We start from the raw sequence: 15447 nt of genomic DNA, 5'->3' as shown, positions 1-15447 counted from the left end.
TTTAAATGAATTATTTTCAATGCTAATTCTACTATAATTTTATTAACCAATTCAATTGTGTAACTAAAATGGATAATACTAATTTGCCGTTAACTCGTTCTCTGAGACACGATTTTCAGAGTAGTAACAATGAATCATAGAAAATACACGTATAGGTACGTTATAACGATACCAAACTCTTACTACAGTTTACTATGTGATTTCATTCGCCAAATTTATAATTTTAACACCTCCATATCTCCTTATGTATACGTAGGTATATTATAGAATAATTTGGAATTTTATATTAAGACATAAAAAACTTCTTTATCCTAAATTGTTAACATAGCAATTATTTTTACTGTTTTTAATTCGATTTAAATTAATTTGTATTTGACAAAAGTTTCATATTTATTGTTGACGGAGGTTTTAGTATGCAATAAGCAAAATAGAAAAGTCCTAATAACCTACATCGAAGAGTAAAATATAGATCAATAGTTAAATGGAATGCAGTATTATGCGCATATATTATACGCATTGAGCATTGCCAGATTAAGGGGAGGACAGTAAGGGCGGAACCCCGCGATACTGTACAATAAGTTTTGATTGCGTTAGTATACAAAAAAATAATGGCCATTTTAATAATTTTGTAATTCTTATATTAAAATCAAAGTACATTTATACAAGACTGTCGGCAAGTTAATTTTCATAAGGCTTTATCTTAATCTAAAAATGTGTATGTTTGCACACGACGACAAGCTGTACTCAACGACAAGCTAGAACATATATTATATATATACTTATTATCAAACAATAATTTCATTTTTCATAAATTATGTTTTTAATCCTAAGACTAACTGACTAGACAGCCACATCCTCGGTCAAACTCCCAGTCTGGCTAAGGAATTGTCGTTAGCAGCCTGGGCTTAGGGAATAGGCAGTCTCCCGTTTCTCTATGAGCACGGCATTCCGTCCTGCGTTTTAAAATTTACTGGTCACGTCCGATTGCCGACCTATATTATGAGACTGGCGGTATAGAGATTATTAGTGTTTGCACTATAACATATCGCGCGGAATGGACTTGTGCCCTTGAGAATAGCTGGCGGAAATAGGTCAGGAGGATATCATAATCGTAGGATACAATTTCAGTATGTAACCCGAACAAAAAGTATGTTTCAAATGGTTAATTAGTAACTTTGAAGTGCGAGCGGCTAATGAATATCTATCTAGAACTACACCATCAAAATAATCAATGTGTCACCTTATCTGTCTCAATTAGTGTCATCGCACGATAAATTGTATATACGTACATATTCGAAGGCATAACGTTGAAATATCATCATATCTATAGCCTATTCCAATGGAAGTAGGAAAAAAGATAAACAAACCGTAGATTTACGTATTTCATGCGATTTGCTAATAACTCAGCTATATCGTGCATTACTAAGAGTTTATGATTAATATACCTTTATTTATAATACAACACTATTACACTTACTACTTACACTACTTATTTCAACTTTAATTTTACTTCTGATACACAATGATGATGAACAAAATTCTGATAACAGTTTCGTCGACGATCAAAAGGCCATTTTTTCGCAAATCCATAGTGAATATCATAGATTAATTAAACTCTCAACCAATGATATCGCGTCAATTTGCTGTCAAATGTTGTTTATGTGGCTTTTTTCCTGTTTTGGTTGGAATATAGTTAGTTTAATTCGTCATAGTGATTTTTATACATGATTATTACATGCTTGGTTATAGGTTATAGATCTGTCCTGGGTTCTAACCCCAAATCGCTGATAAAAAATATTGGATTTTTGTGTCCCCAAATTCTCTGCAGTAACTATAGTAACAGTAGCAAATGAGACTTTCTAGAGAATAGGAGATTTTAAGTTAACAGTGATGACTCTCCCGTGACCCTAAAATTACGTAAAACCGTTGATCCTGCGCCTAAACTCTCTCCAGTCGTGTAGGATCTCGTGGATGATATAAAATGGAGATACAGAGAGTCTTCCTGAATTTGCGCACAAACTCGAATTCTATGATATATCCTGCGTAGTTATTTTAATTAATTTAAATTAGGTAGGCAGATAGGCGTGCACAGTTCGAAATATTATCTCTCCATAACATCGCTAATGCACCACCAGCCTTAAGAAACTCAGATATTATGTCCCTTCTGGCTGTAGTTACACTGGTGCACACTCTCTTTACGCTGGAACATAACAATACTAAGTATTGCTGCTTGACGGTAGATGTTGATGTAGATGTAGATATAGTTATATATATAGTACCTACCCAGACAGGCCAACATCAGTTACGAGGACATCATCACGAAATGTATCATATTTGAGGCTATAACTTTTGTACGACGTTGGAAAATCGTAATTTCTAGTTAATCCACTTGAATTCGTCATAGTTCATATTGTGAAATCGTGTTAAGGATTGGATGTTATCTGTTTATACATTGGATTATGGATACCAGGAACAAGTGATTCACATCTTGCTCATTTTAAAAACTAGAACGAGAATCGTAAATATGTATTCATCACCTCAGTATAAGTGTTTCCGTTGCTGAATGAGATTGTTACTTTTAGTATTTATCTGAGGAAAATAATCGTATAATATTTCATAAATCTAAAGTAAATCGACCTATTTAAAATTATTTAATTTGAATTATTTTAATATAATAATAAAAAGATATAAAAAGATATAAATAAAAAGAACATTTTTTATAAAATCACGTAAATTCGAATTCCATTATTTAGTTAATTTAAGAATTTACACAATAATTGCATGGCAATTGTAACTAAAATATACATTATTAATAAAATTAAATTAGTGTTTACTTTTCCTAGTTATTTATATAGGTATTCTGCATACAAATGTACTGCATCGTTTTAATGTCTTTCTTGGATTTGTATGTTACTGTTTTCTCGGCGTCAGTAGCTAGCTATCTTGCCTAGCTTGAATATTCAGAATTTTTTCAAATAAAATATTCAGCTTAAATATAAATCCAATCACGTCGTAAGTGATTACAATGAAATTATTTATATGGTTATTTATGCTACGTCGATTTCTTTCTTGACATTTTCCTGGTTACGATTATACTGCTATAGTGAGCTTATCTAGTAATTTAGTTCATTTAATAATATTATTTATTATCTTTATTCGAAATCTCTATCAAAATATAGGCAATTTATTCAAGTGAGCTCTTTTTAATTGTTATTTTATACGATTACATTTTATTTTATTTTATTTAATGTAAAGCTACCACAGATTCGAAATGTAAACTCTACCAAGAAGAACCGACGTTTAATAGATGACTAAAGCCGAAAATGTAATTTATTAAAGCAAGTAAATCAAATTTGTGGGCATTGAAGAGGGTCAGATTTTGGCAATAGGCGTGTGCGGAACTGCAAAATGTAAAACTCAAACAGGGGTAGAGTCAATCATCAAAAATTAGTAATAAATAGTTTCGTGTACACAAATTCCGAAATATAAACCGATTAAATGATTATACATCTTATTAGATCTTACTTACCTTATGAAAACAACTGGCGTGCAAAACGCCGGTATTCCAAATGATAAATATATGGTACACACTGCACTGAAAATAACACACCCACTTAGATTATTATTATACTGCACTATGGATAAAACAACAGCTGGTTATATTTTTTCGGGGCTGTCAAATATGTCCTTGAGGGACGCGGCACGCCATGTTGTTTTGAGGACGGGCGCGTGGCGACTGCGCGCAGCCGCCCTTGTGCGACGCATGCTCACTGCGTCACCCCTGTCTCGCCCGCGCTCCCATCCTTCCTTCCTTGTTCCTGGTGCAACGAGCCACAGATTAATGAACGTATTAAACAGTACATCTACATATAATTTTCTATTGTACTAAATTAAAAAATTACGAAACAAAAATTTTCAAATATCTATTGAAGATATCTGTGATACATAGCTTGAGAAACGAACGATATCCTCGAATATAAATTAGTACGAATAAAACTGAAAAGATTTTTTAAATATATAGTAATAAGATTTTTTTTTAACATTGAAATAAGTAAATGTCGGAGTTACTTTACATTTTTATTTATTATAAATAGTTTCCTAAAAATGTTAATATTTTCTCAAGACGACTCTCTAAGAATGACATTAATATGTACTTACTTAGTAAATAAATAAATAAATGAATTTATATGATTTAGCCAACACCGCCTAGAGAAAAAAATATTTTAGTTTCATTCAATGTAACAATTGTAACAACTACAATAAAATATAGATTACTCGCAATATTATTTTTCGATAGCACAATAATAAGGCCCAATGTTTTTGATCTTTAGTTAGTTTGGGTATGTACGTATTTTACTAAGTATACGTTCATAACCACTCAGTGTATAATCAAAAATACAAAGAACACCACCAACAATAGATGATTTGTTGTCGCTTTTCCCCTCTACTTGTTGAGGGCCCTTTTTTATTGTTTTCATCATAAATATACAATGAAGCTGTCTGCCATTAGTTACTATTATGTTACTAAAATTAGCTTACGAGTGTTTATAAGCAACAATATGTTTAATGTGCACTACTGTAATTGTAAGCATCACAATGATTGAAAGCGGTTCATACGAAGCAATGTAATTCAAAACGTAATAATTATCTTGGTTACGTTAAAAGCCAAATCCTTCAATGATTTTACACGTGTGGGTGGAGACATGATCTAGAGATGCACTCAGGCAGTTTGCCTACGCGTCTTCATTGAAGCCTTTTACTAGTAAGTTTATATTTAATAAGTCATTCAAAAATCAGTCTTCAAACATTGAAATAAGGATGACGTAAGCGTTTTAGTTTTAGTTAATCTTCGAACAAATCAAGTTTAATATCTTAGCTTATATTATTTAGTGGCTTTGACTAGTATAAAGTAACGCAAAGAATATAAATGATTGACTGCTAGAAAAAATGTTTTGATGAAATTATTTGAAAATGAGTTTATTCCATTGCGGGTTGATGGATAGTGGATACGTCTTACGTACCACTATTCAAGTGGCAGAATTCATTCGGGTTAGGTTAGGATGTTTCTTTGATTCACCGCCAAAGGAGATCGTTAAAACACAAATTAACCACATAAAAACTTTGTATCACGTTGTTATATAGATAGTGTGGAATTCAAGTAATATGTGATAGGAGTAATATTTTAGTTAATTTAATACTGTTTAGTATTGAATGCTAGCATAAATATTTAAATATATATATATATATATATCACTGGAACTAATATTTTTTATTTAAGCTCATTTATTAAGTTTTTAGTGTTTCGTAGCCAAATAACAAAAATAAAACCATTATACTTTCGTTCGTTCTGTTTGTTCGTATTTCGCATACACTTTTCTTGGAGATTGATCAAATACTTAAGGAAGGTTCTTTTCAAGTTATCTTTAAACCAGTATAAAATTGCATAGTATTATTACGAAAGGATATTAATGGTACAGTCGTTAGAGTCGTAAACGTCTTAAAAAGCTATTTACTATGTTCTGAAATCTAAAACACTTAAGGCATTGTGATTTTACGAATACTTTCTTAAGTTGGTGGACAGGGCTTTGTATAAGCCTATCTGGGTAAGTACCCGTCACTCATCACATATTCTGCCGCCAAACAGCAATGCTTAATATTGATGTGAGTTTGTAATAAAGATACACACCATTTTATACCATTTTTCTTGAGGTTGGTATACGTCATACGTAATTCAAGTTGCAGAATTCATTCAGGACAAGATGTTTCTTTGACCGTCAAAGGTCAATTATGAAAGCAGAAATTAACCACATAAAAACTTTGTAAGACGGTATTATATAAAAAGTGTGGACTTGAAGTAATATGTGTCAGGATTAGGGCTGATTCACACCGGAACGACAGAGGCCGGCAGCGGCTGGCAGCGGCCGCTAGCGACCGGTAGGATACGACGCAAGACGCGAAGTTTTCGCCCTTTTCGAACTTCGTTGGTGGCAACTAAGTAAGAACTAGTTTAAAATAACCGGTACATGGCTACCAATCAATCCCCTTTGTGTGTTTTTCATCCTATGAAGCTGTAAAAATAATACTATTTCATTTATAACAGCTTATAAAAGCTCAACGAATGATATAAATTAAAAAATATATATAAGTATGTAATTATCTGTGATATCAAAAAAAGTGCATTTTTGTGTTTTTGGCTATTTGCTTTTCGCAAATTACAAGAATAAAACAAGTATTATTTTTATTAATTCATCAGTCCTTTTTGTGGGGCGTAATCTTCAAAACAATACAAATGTATATATAAATAGGTAGGTATAGTCGATCAAAATTTATAACAATGTAATGTTTACGTGCATATTTATTTACTATTTTAAGCATATTTAGGTAAATATTAAATGCTGTAATATATAAAGCAAGCGTGCCACCCCGCCGACCAATGACCACATACTCTACATTGATACTGCTCGAGGATAGAAGATGATAAGAAGCGGTGAGATATCTTTTGGTTTGATTTGATTTCAGCTAAGTCTGTGAACCAGTACATGATGAATACATCTCTAAGAGTGCTGTTTATGCATTTTTGATTTTAAGTAACTATAAAAATAACCTTAATCTCAAGGAAGGCTCTAGAAACATAAAGTAGAGAATTTTTAATTTTCTTCTATAACAACGTTGATAACGAACACCTTTGTACGGATAAATCCAATAGGGTTTTTGTTGCATCTTTCTTAATATAGTAGAACATAAAATAAAATATATATTTATTTCATTTAACTTTATATATGGCTTATGACCGTCAGACAGTTTCTGGCTTGTTAAACCAAATTAATAGATTAAAAAAATATGTAACATAAAATGTTAGTTGTCAGTATTCAGTCAACAATCTGTCACTGTCATTCTTCAGATATCAAAACGTCAGTTATAACATATGTTTAATCTCAACGTTAGCATTTTCTAGGTTTTCATATTATTCTAAAAAGATTTCCTTGCACAAAAGCCTTCAGGCTTGAAATACCTTCGAAGTTAATTTAATAAAAATAAGGCACTATGCCCGAAGACACGAAAAAAACTTCGTAAGTATGAAGGTATACTTATAATAACGTAGATTTCTCGTGCGTTGTACCATAAATGATAAATACTAAAACGAATTGCAGACAAAAAGGCAAGAGTGATCCTAAAGAGCAGCGACGAAAACGGCAGGGCCGGCATAATGCTGCTCCTGCAGAGAAGAAAATAGAAAAAGTACCTGAACCACCAAAAGGTAGATATTATTTTAAAATATATATGTCATTACATTAACATTTACATCGAGACAACCTACAAAATAAATTTAATTAGGGGAGGCCAAATAAAAATAAATAAAAATTAAAAACAATTAAAATTTGATATTTTATACATTCAATTCAAAATTATTAGAATTCTGAAGTTAAATTGTTGCCTATGAAATTTTACATCTCATTTAAAATTTTATTAAATAGACATACTTACGACACAAACTCGGTGGGTATTTAAAATTATATTCTTTGAGTTGTTAATTAGGATTTTGGCTATCAATACAAAAGACAATTATTCAAACTCAAAAACTGTACACCAAACAAAATAATGTATGACTATAATTAATTAATTGTATACCATTCAATATTGGTTTTGCTGTAGTTTAGAGTCATTAATACAACTTAACCCTTTATTAATAATATATTAATATGGGATATCTACATTTGCTCAATTCAAATTTTAAAAGATGTAGTTAGGTTTTATTTCCCTAGATTAAAAAAAAAACAAAAGTATGTCCATTTTCAGATAGCTATATATAATTGTGTAAATTCTTCTTCACACTTAAAGAACTGAACAAACTGTAATACTTCAACATTGTATAATTTTTTTTTAATAATTATTATTATTTGTTTAGGTAACTTGATAACCCTTAAATATTGTACAAAATGTTAAAAAAAAAATACCATAGTACAATTATAAATTATAATTCAGTTAAATATTGTTTTTACAGTTGTAGAGCCTGAAAAACCCGCCTATGTACCTCCTGGACCTGAATTTTACCAGAGCCTGAAAAGGGAAACAGACGAGATACTAAAAATTACTGAAGAAGCTAATGCAAAATATAAGAAGAAAGAAATTCAAAGTAATTGGGCTAAGTATGAAATGCCAATTGAGTCTTATGAAGAAATTGAAGAACAAGAAAATCTAGGGGCTGACTATGAGGTATTATATATTATTATATATATAATTTAAAAAATGGGTTTTTATTTGATTTTGTATAAATTGATTGATTATTATTGATATGCACTGCCAGACTTTATCATTTCTCATTATATGATTCCTTGTCTAATGTCTTGATTGAACCCAGTATATTAATTACTTTGATCGATTTGCAGTAGTGTGTTTAATGAAAAGCTACCACTAGTTCGGAAGGTTGATTTTACCAAGAAGAACCATCAAGAAAAATCAGTAGATATTCTTTTCCAATTAAAATCAATGTTTAATAGCTTACTCAAAATTTCACTTTTTTTCAGGCTCTCATTCAAGCATCTTTCTCAGTAGGAGGACATTTCCAATTTAAACATGAGAAATCTTGGGACATCACAACAGGACCAACACCATATGATAAATATTTTGACATTAATATGGAAAATCTTAATGTAGCTCTCTTAACAATACCATTTTATGAAAGAAATGACTTTGATAAAAGTTTATTTAGTGAAAGTGATGTACAAAGCATGGATCACAGAGCCACAAAATTCAAACAAAAGTACTATAATGACAAGAAATACACAACACCAGATCTAGAGGCTCAAGAAAGAATATTAAATAGTTTGACAAGATCTGACAATAACAGTGAAACTAGTAATAACCATGAAAATAATACAAAGTTAGATGATGTAATTGATGATCAAAAAGAAATTATAAATACTGAACATGAACATTATGAATCAGTAAATATTTTCTCTACTAAAACTGTGACAGATAATATAAATAAAGATTCAAAAGAAGATTCTGTAGAAGAAAATATACCTAATAATTCAGATGATTTTATAAATAATGTAAATAAAATAACTATACATGAGGAAAATAATACCACCATACCCCTTGAGACTGAAACAGTTGCTGAGAAAGAACATAAAACTATAGAAAATGAAGTAGATAGTAGTGACTTTGGTGTTATAGGAGAGGATATTGTTAGTGATAAAGAAAATATTACTAAAGTTAAACCAGAAATTACATTAAGTCAAGAAAACTTAATGCCAAAGACTATAGAACTACCAAAAGGTAATGTTCATACTTTTAAAATAATAATACACTTAATTTCCTTGATTTTTCTCAATTCTTACTTTTTCCTGTTCAACTATATTATTGCCAAAAAAAAATTGTGTATCAATTATATCCGACATAAAACACCTCATCCTCACAATGTTTTCTTCTCACTGACTGGCCTTCATGGGATTACATATTATAAACACAAGTTAAGAACATGAATATCTGCGCTTGATGGGTTTGAATCCAATACTTGGTATCTTCGCTTTAAAATCTAATTATTTTTATTTTTGCAGCACCAAAAGATTATGCAATCAATCTTCCTAAGGACCCACCTAAAAATCCAATAATTGAATCTCCCGAAGATCTCGAAAAATGGCTTGACGATTTCTTGGATGGTTAACATATTCAGATGCAGGCCGTGGATCACCCGTCGAGATCATTTATAATCTATGATGTTCATTAAGGATTCGCGAAAAATTACGTTTTGAATGTCGGCAAAGTTGTTATCGGAACTTAAGAAGCAAAATTAAAGTGGATAAAAGTAGTGGAGTGGACTTAGTGTTGCCTTATATGTAAAAATATATTAATCAAGAACTGTCTGTAGTGCATAATACACCAAAGCTATAAACAAATCGCATTTAATATATAAAGCCTAAGTTTATTTATCTTTACCAGGTTCTTTAGATTTCAGTTTTGGTCGTGTTTGTTTTTTCATTGCCGAGTACATACTCGCATACTAGAAATCAAAATATTCATATTGGGAAACGAGTGATATTTGAAAAAGATAACATAGGTGTATAAACAAACGATATGTACTCTTAATTCAAAATTCATCTCATTAATATTAATTTCTAGCATTGTAAAGTTGTTTGATATTTATTTATAGCCTTTTTTGAAGCTTAGCGTTAATATTGCGCGTTCAACCATAATACAACTTACACCAGCTTTATATATGTCTAAATTCGTTTTGTACAATTATTTATTGTCATGTTATTAGTACCTAATATAATGGTAATATAAATAAAACACTGTACATTTTAATAACTTTTTATTTGAAAACATATATTACCAGTTTTTATTCATTCTTACACAAATTTAGTCCATATATATATAAGTTATGAGGATTAGAAATTTTCACCGGGAAAATATCTTCATATATATAGTCAACCTGCGGACCCCTTTATTTTATTGACTTATCCTGCTATATTACCCGGCAAAATATATAGTTATTGCAGCCCAGGATCTGGGAGGGCCAAACCGAGGCCCGGGCCGCGCTATAAGTGGCATCGTAGTTTAATAATTTCTGTTAATAAATCTTTTACCAACTTAGAAAACAAATAATATCAGGGAGAGCAATCAAATGATATTCAAAATAAATGTCTAATCAAAATATAAAAAATTATCGAGCAACGTACGAACGGTATAAGAACATAGTTATCTCCGAAACTTTAGATCCGATTACCTTAAAATTTAGCATAGTTTTCTGCAACTCGAGGGTACTTCTCCTTGAAGTTAAACTGTGTGAATGGAATGGTGATGAATCACGAAGAACTCACAAAGTCGGGACGGATAGCTAGTTCAATTAAATTTTATGTAATGATATTTTTTATTTAATATCATCCCGCAAAAATAAACGTGGTGAGCACTAAATAAAATTGAACTCGAATTAAACAAAATATATGTCAGTCTTAGGAAACATTGTATTCCGATCATATTATGCAACGTATCACGAGCCGCAATTACGGTTACAGAAGACACGATGGTCAGGTTTCTGACATTGGAACCCAAATGGAAAATAATTACGCGTAATAGACAGTTTTAGTAAATCATCTCTTCTTTTCACGTACAAATTGTTTTAAAAATACTAACGCAGGTAAAGTTTTTTACAGAAACTAATACAAAAATTATAAGGCTGATTTTAATATGTAGTACAATTAAAGTTATAAAAAATATATCATTACTTATAAATTATTAGGGGAAAAAAACGATTCATCGCTTCGTTGACTTTTTATTATTAATATTAAACTTACTAGAATGTTGATTACAATATTCGGCTATAATTTTGCGACCTCTTTTTTTTATACGTACTCCACTTATAAAAAAACAAACAACCAAAACAATATATTTATTTAATATATTGTTTAGTAGTTGTTATCACAACTTTTATTCATATTAACGTTTATTATGATATAAAGTCACAGTGAATGTCTAATTGTCTTGTTCCTTGTCTGCATATTATTTTTTCCTGTCCCATCGTTTCTGAAGGCGATGACTAGTTTCCTGGCGAAAACGTCGAAGGCAATAGTTTTTAAATGTATTGCCTTAATTTTAATCACTTCACAACAATTATTTGTGCATATTAACCATCACTTTAATATAGAATATACAGAACTGTACACACTCGATTGCAATAGGTACATAAATAAGAACACAGAAATTCAACTACTAATCACAAAAACAATGTCTTGACTCAGGTCGTATCAAGTTGTATGTTATCCCAACTGTAAATTAAAGAAAAAAAACATTTGATAGAAATATTAAACTACTTTAGTGACTTTAAAAATTTGTATACTTACACTGCCCACTGCTTCCACACTTATATGCAAGTTAAGTAAAAAAAATAGACCATAATTAAAGACACTAGTACATACTAAAATATAAAACCAAGAAAGATAAGGAATTTTAATAAACTTAAAAACATTTTATTTTACAGAAGTTGACAAATACTTTTAACAAGTAACAATTACACTCGATCATGGATCTTAATAAATCCATGAAATAAATGACTGTGTCTTTGCAGATCAATGTTCAACACAAAAACTATTTACAAATAGAATAAAAATAATTTATTAAGATAATATACAAAGAAATTCATATTAGGATTACATCATATTGTGACGAAAGACAGAATTAATGATAAATTATAATACAGAGTAATAAAATTCAGCACAAACAAAAATCTCGTTGTTTTAATTCAAGGATAAAATCCTCAAACTTTTATTATAATTGGATTCTATAATAATCAGCTACAAAGCTTACAATCGAGACTTCGTTTCCGCTTTAACATTTAATAGCGATAGTTGTAATGATTGCGATATTGTTTATCACTCCCTCTGTCGTCGTAGTCGAAACCTTGCGTATGACGGAATTGGGACGATGAGTGTGCTGGTTCTGTCTGCTTCAATGTCTTGGCTCGTGCTGCAAGCTGTGAAACAAGTTGCGCAGGAGTCATGTGAGCAATCGAAATATTCGCACCTTCAGCTATACCACCAGTTGGGTTGAACATAGATTTCGAGCTAACCAAATGTTGTTCTTCAACCTGCGTATGAACTGTAGATGAAAATTGTTCACGATCGATTGATGTTTCGGCATTTCTAAAGTTTGTATTTTCACGAATCTCACACACATCACAGAAAGGCCTTGTAGTTTGCACCGCTGCATCCTTTGTATCCTTCTGCATCTTTTTCGTTCTTCCAACAACCTTCTCGATGTCGAGCGTAGCTATGATAGAATCTACGATGAGTTTGTTCTGCCGAGCGACTGCTGATGAATCATGTTTGGTGAAGTGAAAATCCATAGTTTCTTGACGCTTGAGAGGTGAACAAAACTTTGGAGCAATTTGTTTTTGTTCAGGGCCAATAAGACTGTTATTTATTAACAGTTGATTTGGCACCATAATGTTGCCAAGCCTAGACATGGCGTTGTGGCAGCGGTTCAAAACTGGAAACACAGAAGTTTCGAGAATGTTTACTTTGTAACACTTAGAATACTGTTGCAGGTTCTGTTATTTAAAACATAAGACTTTCACATTATCGCCATAGTAAGGAAAGTCAAGTTTAGCAAAAAGTACCTAAAATAAACTGCATGTGAGTTTGAGCATCTATCAAAAGTATTTTCAAAGATTGGGGTAAGATATTTAAAATAAAATAATTAATATTTGTAGAGTGATTTTTCCATATTTCTGTTCTTTCATTAAAGATTGATTCTTTAGGAATAAATATTATTATTTAATTCAAAAATGTAAACATTTATAAATTATTACCCACCAGCTACTCTTGCATGGGTATCCATAGATTGGCATAAACCTGTAATGATAAAAATTAAAATAAAATTACTGAACATAAACGGTTTAATGCAGACTTTAAAATTAAACAAAATATTTAAAGGTAATTAAATATAAATTAACAATAAGAAATCTAGACTTACAGATAAAATAATTAGTACTGTAAAAATATTTATACCTTTATTAGGAGCCAACTTCAAATAGTCTTCACGTGATAATTTGCCATCTGCAACCAGCTGTAAGGTTAAAGTTTATGTAAATTTGAATAATGAATGCATCATTTGTACAGATAAGAAATATAATTACTTTTGCTAAGGCGTCTATTTGTGTACTCTGCATAGAGTCTGGTATATTTTGGATTGCAGATTGATTTGTCATAGCCGGTAAAACTGCTGGGGTGTGGTGCGGAGGAATGCTTGCAGTTGGTTGAACGGGGTTAAAAAGTGATGGATCTGAGGATGTCGGGGGAATGATTGGGGGTGGTACAGGTTGAGGAACTGGCATAACAATTGGTGGAGTTGGTTGAGTTCCATATTCATATGGAATTCCATAACCACTGTACCCTTGAACCTGTGTATAGGAATAATTAGGTGCATCTCCATACTTAACAGGGACGGGATTAGAGTACTGTGGTTCTGGTTCAACCTGGTAGGGCATTTCAGTTTTAACACAGGAATATTCAGGTGGGGGAAGATAATCCTTGGGGTAAAGGAAATCATCTCTCCCTGATTTATTGTTTGATGACTGCGATCGATGATGTTCTTCTCTCTCATGTCTTCGATCAGGTGAACGTGATCGTGACTGATGACGATATCTCTTGTAAGGTGATCTTGATCGATGATCTCGACGGTATTCTGGACTTACTCTTCGAGGACTATATCTATGATATTTACGAATATTTTTGTATGGACTATGATATCGTATATTGGACCGCATTGTTCTATGTGGACTATGATGTGGTCGTCGAGGGCTACGCCTATATCTTGGAGGCGAGTCTCGTCGCCTCATGGGAGAATCACCACTATAATGCGCATGCTTAAAGCGATGTTCTCTAACTGGTGAAATGGCATCACTTTTATTAACAGATAAACGTTTTCTGGCTTGAACAGTTTTATGATCTTCAAAATAGTCTTCAAGTTCAGTTCCAGGTGGACATAAGTCACTACCAGACTCCAAATGCTTAGCTAAGTACTCCTTTACTTTTACTTCTTTATCTCTTCTAATGGCTTCGTTTGTCTTGTTTGGATCGCGTCTACTGCCAGGCTTAATATAGTCATCCAAGTGATCACTTTCAGGTCTATGTCGACTACTTTGTTGGTTATGAGAAGGAGATCTATTTCGCCTCCACTTTGACCTGTCTTCTCTGGTGTCGTCCTCTTGTCTAACTATTAATTCTCTTAAATCCCGAACGTTATCGACTGCTAAATTTATATTTCGCGCCCGTGTACCGACCGCTTTTTTGTCTTCATCGTCCCAACTATCGATCACACTAAGACCTTCCATGAACTCTTCCTTATTGAAATCATCGAAGAAATCACTCGGAATATCTTCACCATCAGAAGAACCTCTATGATTTTCCATTAGGTTATACTATTTTAATTTATTAAACTGAAGGACAATATTAATCTTTATTATTACGTACAAACCGAAGTACGCGAATAAAATACTACTAAAAAGAGTATAAAATCTTAATAATAGTAAAACTTGCAACATGCAAATACGGCCACTATAAATTCACTATTTGAGGTAAAAATACATCAAATAAGTAGAACAAAAAAATTATATGATACATTTACATAACCCTTAAACTATTGAAACGATCGAATTTAGTTTCCTTTTTTGCAAAGGTTTACAATTTGAACCCTCTAAAGCAATCAGTCAATCACAATTCACAAATAGTCAACTCAACCACAGAGTTTTATGTTTTAACTTTTGAGTTGATTTGTCTCTTACTTGTTATTCCATAGAGTTGAATTAAAGTCCTATGACTTTTAATGTCCGCATAAATTCTAACATAAAAGTGCCTTTCACATGCAACTTTGCTATTGATTTTATTGAATTTAATATATATTTTAATCGATGATATTGTATGTTGAGTGTAGAGGTATCTTTAGTGG

At 31.6% G+C, this 15447-nt stretch overlaps 3 protein-coding genes across 3 annotated transcripts in view; 1 reads left to right on the top strand and 2 right to left on the bottom strand.

Annotated features, from left to right (window-relative positions):
- The window catches only part of LOC125068872 (disheveled-associated activator of morphogenesis 1), a 116504-nt gene extending 112761 nt beyond the window's left edge, over positions 1-3743 (bottom strand). The window contains exon 1 of the mRNA XM_047678230.1: positions 3530-3743. The gene's annotated coding sequence lies outside the window, so the exon portion shown is untranslated. The remainder of the gene's footprint in view (positions 1-3529) is intronic.
- Positions 3744-6888: 3145 nt separating this feature from the next.
- On the top strand, positions 6889-10299 carry LOC125068875. The gene is made up of 5 exons (XM_047678233.1): positions 6889-7070; positions 7152-7258; positions 8003-8214; positions 8526-9279; positions 9561-10299. Exons 1-5 carry the CDS (start codon positions 7045-7047, stop codon positions 9665-9667), a joined length of 1206 nt encoding a protein of 401 aa, XP_047534189.1. The 5' UTR covers positions 6889-7044; the 3' UTR covers positions 9668-10299.
- A 24-nt stretch (positions 10300-10323) lies between these two features.
- Positions 10324-15226, bottom strand: LOC125068874. The gene is made up of 4 exons (XM_047678231.1): positions 13637-15226; positions 13509-13566; positions 13314-13352; positions 10324-12987 (listed from the first exon to the last, which is right to left on the bottom strand). The coding sequence occupies exons 1-4, from the start codon at positions 14909-14911 to the stop codon at positions 12335-12337; spliced, it is 2025 nt and encodes a 674-aa protein (XP_047534187.1). The 5' UTR covers positions 14912-15226; the 3' UTR covers positions 10324-12334.
- Between the last annotated feature and the right edge of the window lie 221 nt (positions 15227-15447).

The sequence above is a fragment of the Vanessa atalanta genome, chromosome 14, assembly GCF_905147765.1.
Source record: "Vanessa atalanta chromosome 14, ilVanAtal1.2, whole genome shotgun sequence".
Classification (NCBI taxonomy): domain Eukaryota; kingdom Metazoa; phylum Arthropoda; class Insecta; order Lepidoptera; family Nymphalidae; genus Vanessa; species Vanessa atalanta.
This window is presented reverse-complemented; position numbering and strand designations above follow the sequence as displayed.